Below are 8,167 nucleotides of genomic sequence, written 5' to 3'. Positions count from 1 at the left end.
AAAAAAAAAAAAAAAAAAAAAAAACCCCGTTACAGTCTGGTGAGAAAGACTTTCTATGCCCAGCACAAACAAACAAACAAAAAACTGTGCTTTGGTTAAACAAGCTCATTCGAAACACTCAAAGCAATTCTGTTATGCAATCATGAGTGGGAATTGTTTTCAACCTAAATGCTGTCCATTTTAGCATTTTCTCTCCATTGCCTAGGTGTGAGAGCCATAGCAGAATTTCTGGCAAAGTCTAAATCAGAAGAGACCCAGGAGGAAGTGCAGGTTCTGCTGGATTCGTTGGTCCATGGCAATCCCAAGTACCAGAACCAAGTATACAAAGGTCTAATAGCTCTGCTGCCCTGTGGGTCCCCGAAAGCCCAGCAGCTGGCCCTGCAGACTCTCAAGACTGCCCAGGTGAGCCGCAGCTTTACTCTGGAGTTGTGATGCACTGTGCGCTTCACTGGAGTTGTGATGCACTGTGCGCTTGCGCAGTCTTACCTTCCCCAGCCGCACTTCCCACAAACCAAGGAGACAGAGCTCAGCCTGCTGTTCAATCAGCACCACTTCCGAAGGCTAAGGCTGGGCATAGAGTTCATGTCTCCCAGCAGAGTGATTTGTCCTGTTTGTTTAAGGATCAGAAGGATATTGGCAGACTTCAAAGTGGTAGAGACAAGCAACGCGGATGACAAGGGGACTGTGGGAAAGATTAAAGGCATCCATTTGACAGAAGCAGCACGGGGTTTCTGTAGGCAGCGTGTAAGTGAAGAGGCCAGATCTCACTGATTGGAAAAGCTTTTCTTCCTCCTCCTTGGCTTCTGCCCTAGGAAGTCAGATTTTGGGGGTACGGTGGCATCATGCCTAGTAAGGAGGGGAACAAACGTGGCTTTGACATGAATGGTTTAAACTCTCACAAGTACCCCAGAGGCTGGGCTGGGGGGAGGCAGACAACAAAATAACCTGAATGGTGACAGTGGGGGTGGGTTCAGATGTGACCAAGGTGGGTAGGCATTTCTGAGACAGATGGGGAACCAAGAGTAGACATCACAGATGCCATCTAGCTTTGGGCTTTGCCCCGTGGGAGGACTTGGGTTCAGACTCAGTAAGTGGCAGTGGCTCCCAAGTGGCCCTCTATAATTCCTAAGGGGTCCTGGTTCTTAGCTCAGTTTAAGAACCACTGCCTAGAGCTGCTGGAGAGGCCACTGAGCCACAGAAAGTAAAAGGCTCCAGAGAAAGGCCCAGGATGAAGATGTCAGCATGGATTTCACAAACGGATCACTAACAAGTGAAGCTGAAGTAAATGAAACCCCTCAGACAGGATTCATCACATCAGGAGGGAAGAAAAAGGGAGAGCTGCTAGAGCTGAGCTGAGCCAGTGGGAGGCCACGGCCAGAGCTGAGAATCCCTAAGGTCCCCGTGCAGTGCCTCCTACAGTGGGCACTTGGGTAGACCCTTGTTTACATACACGGCTCTGTCTTCTCACTAGCTGGTAGAGATGGTCTAGGTAAAGTCTGAAGAGGTTAGAAAGGCTAACTGAAAGGTGAGATTTCAGAGAGAGGCAATTTAGGATCAGAGTTGAGTACTTTTCTGCCCCCCTTCCCCCCCCCCGTCCTCCCTCCCCAAGTTAAAGTCACAGACCTCGGTCCTGCGAGTCTCAATGGACAGCCAGGAGGCTTGGCTTAAGGCATCTTGAGCTAAAGACTAGAGTCAAGTCATCCCACAGCCTGGCTGTCTAGGGGATCCTCCTTTCACTTCCTCTAGGCCTAACTAGTCAATCCTCTGGTCCTTTTATCTGTCTTGCAAGTCAATCGTGGGAGCGACACACCCCAGCATCGTGGAATGTGTGCTGGCGGTCCTGAGTACAGTGCACCTGGAGGTCCAGTATGAAGGTAGGGAGGCCTCCAGGTCACCAAAGGTGGCAGCGAGAGGCGGCACTCTAAAGTCTCCCTCCATTCACAAGGAGCCTGTGGCCGAATGTCCAGAATAACCTTGCCAGAGGAAGAGACCAGTTTAGTATCAGCCAGCAAGTTCCTCAGAAAATGGTGGTCCTGTTTCATTTGTTTGAGCAGTGGTTGGGACCAGCTAAGTCCAGAGCTCTCTCTCTCTCATATGCTTCTTGGTTCTGCACTGAAGCCCCTGACTCCATGACAGGATGCTCAGCCAGTGTGTACAGGCCTGGGTTGGACTTCAGGCACTGGGAAAACGGAAAAGGAAGCCTAGCTCAGTGATACACACCCCTACACTCAGCAGTTGGGAGGCTGAGACAGGAGAATCTCAAATTCCAGGCCAACCTGAGCTACACAGTGCAACTGCCTTGTTGTAGTAAATATTTAATGCCAGCCAGGGGTTTCTACCCTGCCTTTAATCATTCAGTTTCCAGATAAAATGCATAAATCTTTATATTTATGATAGCCTTTGAAGCACTAGGGCTGGGTAGATATCTACCGCTAAACCGTTAGAATCTACTTCCCTACCAATAACCCCAAGTCATAACTTGCCATGTTCCGTCTGGGCGTCTCTCAACTCCAATTGGCCAGCCCTCATGGCCATGTTTTCATAATTCATCTACCCCATGGCATCTTCTCTCTACACATGGTATCTTGCCTCAGACACCAAGCTGTAGTACTGGGATTACAGGCACACAGCACCACACCTGCCAAGTGTGGTCTCTCAAGTCCCCTACCTTGGTATTTGTTTTGTTGTTGTTGGGTTTTTTTTTTGTTTGTTTTGTTTTTTGGTATTTGGTTTTTGGTTTTTGATTTTTCAAAACAGGATTTCTCTGTGTAGCCCTGGAACTCACTCTGTAGACCAGGCTGGCCTCCAACTCAGAAATCCTCCTACCTCTGCCTCCCAAGTGCTGGGATTAAAGGCATGCACCACCACTGCCTGGCTACTTTTTATATCTGAAGAAAGTATAGGTCTTGGGGCTAATTCAAGGGGCTGAAGTATTTGGGGGTAGGACTCAGCCAAGACCATCAACTGTGTGGTCTCTGTGTTGACACCTGGCTTCTCATAGCTTGATGGCTGGGTCCCAAAAAACGAGCATCCAAGAACATCCAGTGTGAAACTGCATAGCCTTTTGTGGCCAAGCCTCCTAACCAGCATACACTGAGTCCTGTTAGAATTCACAAGACCCAGCAGAGTGATGATGTACAGCTTTAATCCCAGCACTCAGGAGGCAGAGGCATGTAGATCTCTGAGTACGAGGCTGGCCTGGTCTACAAAGCAAGTTCCAGGACAGCCAGGGCTACACAGAGAAACCCTGTCTCAAAAACAAACAAATAAACAAACAAATAATAAAAAGTTCACAGGACCACACAGTTGCCACATCTCAATGAGAAAGCCAAATAATATTGTGTCCAGTTCTCTTTTTTTTTTTTTGAAGATTTATTTATTTATTATATGTAAGTACACTGTAGCTGTCTTCAGACACACCAGAAGAGGGCATCAGATCTCATTACATGATGTTGTGAGCCACCATATGGTTACTGGGATTTGAACTCAGGACTTCTGGAAGAGCAGTCAGTATTCTTAACCACTGAGCCATCTCTCCAGCCCATGTCCAGTTCTTAAAATCACTGAAGAATGGGTGCTGGATCTGGGCAATCCATGTGGGTACATGCCCAGATATAATAGGCTGCCCACAGAGGCCACAAGGAGACATTGAATCCTCCAGAGCTGGAGTTACAAGCAATTATGAGTCAACATATGTGGGGCTGGAGCTGAATTCCAATTTTCTACAAGAGCAACAAGAGCTTTCAATTGCTGAGCCATCCCAGCAGCCCCTGGTTTCTCAGTATAATAACGCAGTTTTCAGAAGGGTGCAGGGTTTGAGTGTGGGTGCCCCCGGGGGTGGGAGGGACAGCAGTGCTGGTCAGTGCATTTAACCTCTCCAGGAGCTCCTGGCACCTGCTTCTGCCCTCTTCACCTGGAAGGAGAGACAATGGAGGGAGGGTGCCGAGGCCTGTGCTCACCGACATCCCAGGGCTTTTTATCACACTGCGGACTTTAGAATTTCTCTTAATGAGCATCCCATTTAAGCTGAGCCAAAACCAGAACTAACAGAGGACTTCTCCAAAGTGGTCCTGCCTAGAATTTATCTCCATTTATAACTGCTCTGAAGTGAAAAATGACACTTTCCTCTCAGGAAGGATTGCCATTCCAGGAACTGGTGGCAAGCGGGGACTTATCAGAACTAGTAGTATAAAGGGACAAAGGCAGCCATTCACTGAGTCCCTTCCCTAGAGTAGAGAAGCTATGGAGGCTCGAGACTCCCAAGCCTGAGGCCAACCTCCTGAGCTAAAAAGTGAGCCCCAAAATCCAGAGCTGGTAGGATGGCTCCTGAGTAAAGGCACATGCCTCCAAGCTTGCCAGCCTGAGCTCAATCCCCAGGATACACATGGAAAAAAAGAACTGACTCCCACAAGATGTCCTGTGACAGCCAGGCGGTGGTGGCGCATGCCTTTAATCCCAGCCCTTGGGAAGCAGAGGCAGGCAGATTTCTGAATTCGAGGCCAGCCTGGTCTACAGAGTGAGTTCCAGGATAACCAGAACTATACAGAGAAACCCTGTCTCGAAAAAAAAAAAAAAATGTCCCGTGACTTCCACAGGAGCACTGTGGCATGTGTGCATGCACACACACACACACACACACACACACACTAAATTGAAAAAAAAATTTTTGTTGTTTGAAACAGAGTTTCTCTGTGTAGCCCTGGCTGCCTTGAAACCCAGAGATCTGCCTGTCTCTGCCTTCCCATTGCTGGGATTAAAGGCATGCGCCACCACTACCCAGCAGTGAAAATTAAATTTCATTTTATTTTACTTTTGGAGACATAGGTTCTCATTGTGTAGTCCTACTGGCCTGGAACTCACACAGTCTGTCTGTCTTTGCTTCTCAAGTGCTGGGATTAAAGGCATGTGTCACACACCTAGTTAAATGTAAAAATAATTATTATTTTATGAAGATGGGTGTTTTGCCTGCATATATGTCTGCAAGCTGTGGAGGCCAGAAGAGGACATTAGATCCCTCTGGTACTGGAGTTACAGATGGTTGTCAGTTGCCATGTGGATGCTGGGAATTGAACCCAGGTCTTCTAGAAGAGCAATCAGTCCTCTTTTCTTTTTCTCCTTTTAAAGATTTATTTATTTATCATATGTAAGTACACTGTAGCTGTCTTCAGACACACCAGAAGAGGGTGTCAGATCTCATTACGGATGGTGGTAAGCCACCATGTGGTTGCTGGGATTTGAACTCAAGACCTTTGGAAGAACAATCAGTGCTTTTAACCACTGAGCCATCTCTTCAGTACCATAAATAAATAAATAAATAAATAAATAAATAAATAAATAAATAAAATTAATAAGCTAATTGAGAACTTTAAAAGAGGGAGGTATGACTCAGTGGTAAAAAGAAAGAACGAAAGAGAGGAAGAAAAAAAGAAAGAAGGAAAGGAAGAGAGAGAGAGAGAAAGGAACCAATAAAGTTCTTAGTGTCTTTTACAAATAACTGTTAATGGTTGCCTTCGGGACATAAACATTATAATGTATCACTTGGTAAAGAGCACACCAATTGTAACTTACATTGTCAGACGCACTCTGGCCAAAAGTCATTTGGCCAAAAGATTAACTTGCTGAACGACAATTCACCAAATCGCTGCTTTACTGACGCTATATGTCCTTCAAATATTTGAAAATGTCTTAGCAATTCATATTGGCAGCATTAGTGGGGCCGAGAGAGTTGGTAGAAACCACATCCTCCAAATTCTTCCTTTCCCATTTTTCCCATTGCCTTCTTCCCCAGCACCCCTTTTCTGTCCCATGCTGGCTTTTTGTCCACTCTCTGTCCCTGCAGACCTCACACCAGCTTTTCAAGAATGGGCAGTCAAAGCCATGCAGATGGTCACCTCTTCCTGACCTTTGTCCCGGGCCACCAAACAAAGCAGAGACAAATGATCCTTTACAATGCTGCCATAAAGGAGAAGTGAGAACTGTTTATTTGAATGTTTGCATAAACCCGAAAAAGCTGTTAAATCTGTATGTATATTAGGGATCTATTTCTATATTAAAAATTACCCCTAAAATGTAGCAGTTAGAGACAGTAAAGCGCTTACTATGCAGCCCAGGCTGACCTCAAACCCCTCATCCTACAGTCTCAGCCTCCAGAATGCTAGGATTACAAACATTGGCTAGTAAACTTTTACCGTACCATGTGTTATGGCTCAGGAATCTGAGAACAGCTTACCTAGTGCTAGATCCCTCCCCCACACCACTCTCTTTTTGAGTCTTTTTTTGTAACCCAGGGTGCTGGGATTATAGGTGTGCACCATCATCCCAGCTCTGACTTGGGATATTTTGTAAGGTTTCCAGGTCAAGATATCAACCGGGCTGCTGTCACCTGCGCTTATAATACCAACACTTGGATAGCAGAAGCAGTAGGATCTCTGTGAGTTCAAGGCCAGCCTCCTCTAGAAATCAAGTTCCAAAACAGCTGGGGGTGGGGGTGAGGACACAGGAGGAAGGGGAGAGGGAAGAGGAGGAGGGGGAAGAGGGGAGAAGGGAAAAAGGAGAAGGGGGAGAGAGAAAGAGGAGAAAAAAGAGAGTGGAGAGAGAGGAGAGAGGAGAGAAGAGAGAGAGAGAGACCCAAGGGCCAGCAAAATGGCTCAGCAGGTAAAGATCCTTGCCTTCAAGTCTGATGACCTGAATTTGGCCCATAGGACCCACATGGAGGAAGGAAAGGACTGACTCCCCTGACCTCCACAGGTACACTGTGGTATGCATTTACCCATATTCATACACATTCACACATGCAAAACAGATAACTGAAGATAAAAACAGCTCTTACGGGGCTAGAGAGATGGCTCAGCGGTTAAGAGAATTGACTGCTCTTCTGAAGGTCCTGAGTTCAAATCACAGCAACCACATGGTGGCTCACAACCATCCATAATGAGATATGACGCTCTCTTCTGGTGTGTCTGAAAACAGCTTCCTGTACTTACATATAATAATAAATAAATCTTAAAAAAAAAAAAAAACCCAGCTCTTACACCTGCATGCTGCTTTCGCTCCATCCTGTCAGCAAAGTAGGTTCCATCCTTGAAAAAACAAAACAAAACAAACAAACAAACAAACAACCATACTGAAATGTTGGTGCAGCCATCCAGGTGGCTCAGGTGGTAAAAGCATTTCCTGCCAAACCTGATGGCCTAAATTCAGTTCCCCAAAGGCACGTGAATAGAGGAGAGCACTGACTTCACAAAGTATTCTCTGAGTCCAACACACATGCTGTAGCACGTATTTAGTGTGCGGGCATGTGTGTGAGAGTTCAAGCGTCAAGGTGAGGCATGGCTACAAGCACCTTTACCTCCGAGCCTTCTCATGGGCTCCAAACCTACTACTTTTTACAAGTGTGTCACATGCACCCGGCTATATGAGCACTGAAACTGCGACACTTGGTTTAGCATTTAAAGAATTTTATTATGGGTTAGAGAGATGGCTCAGCAGCTAAGAGCACTGACTGCTCTTCCAGAGGTCCTGAGTTTGGATCCCAGAATCCACATGGTGGCTCACAACCATCCATAATGAGATCTGATGCCCTCTTCTGGAGTGTCTGAAGACAGTAACAGTGTACTTAGATACAATAACAAATCAATATTTTTTTTCCTTTTTTTTTGTTTTTGTTTTTCAAGACAGGGTTTCTCTGTGGAGCCCTGGCTGTCCTGGAACTCACTCTGTAGATCAGGCTGGCCTCGAACTCAGAAATCCAAATGCCTCTGCCTCTCAAGTGCTGGGATTAAAGGTGTGTGTCACCACCGCTCAGCAACAAATAAATCTTAAAAAAAAATTATTATGTAGTTATCCAGGGTCTCGGTAGATAGAAACCCCAAGGCAAACTTGTTTCGAGTTTCCCCACTTTCCTGGCCCTTAGGTGTCTGTGCCCCACACTCACTTGGCAGCATCTTCCCGTTTAGAGACCTTGGTATCTGACACAGCTTTAGAAGGGGTTCACACACTCAGTGCACAGGCTGGTTGCTCAGAAGAGGAAGCTGCAGAGATGACTCAGGAGTTAAGAACACTTGCTGCTCTTGCAGGGAACCCAAGCTGGGTTCCACAGGCAACACACAACTATACTTGGTGTGGTTGCATAGATAAAGGCAAAACACTCAAACTCATAGAATAAAAA

General features: G+C 46.3%; 1 protein-coding gene and 1 long non-coding RNA gene across 6 annotated transcripts in view; one reads left to right on the top strand and one right to left on the bottom strand.

The window, feature by feature from the left end:
• Armh1 (armadillo like helical domain containing 1) overlaps positions 1-8,167 on the top strand; it is a 40,083-nt gene that overhangs the window by 23,814 nt on the left and 8,102 nt on the right. For all 5 annotated transcript variants that reach the window (XM_031378347.1, XM_031378346.1, XM_031378348.1 and 2 more), the window contains 2 exons: positions 206-402; positions 1,790-1,874. In XM_031378347.1, the coding sequence (XP_031234207.1) occupies positions 206-402; positions 1,790-1,874 (282 nt within the window). The remainder of the gene's footprint in view (positions 1-205; positions 403-1,789; positions 1,875-8,167) is intronic.
• LOC116096500 overlaps positions 3,807-8,167 on the bottom strand; it is a 12,348-nt gene continuing 7,987 nt past the window's right edge. The window contains exon 3 of the long non-coding RNA XR_004121023.1: positions 3,807-3,913. This is a non-coding gene — a long non-coding RNA (uncharacterized LOC116096500). The remainder of the gene's footprint in view (positions 3,914-8,167) is intronic.

This window comes from Mastomys coucha, unplaced genomic scaffold, assembly GCF_008632895.1.
Source record: "Mastomys coucha isolate ucsf_1 unplaced genomic scaffold, UCSF_Mcou_1 pScaffold18, whole genome shotgun sequence".
NCBI classification, from domain to species: domain Eukaryota; kingdom Metazoa; phylum Chordata; class Mammalia; order Rodentia; family Muridae; genus Mastomys; species Mastomys coucha.
This window is presented reverse-complemented; position numbering and strand designations above follow the sequence as displayed.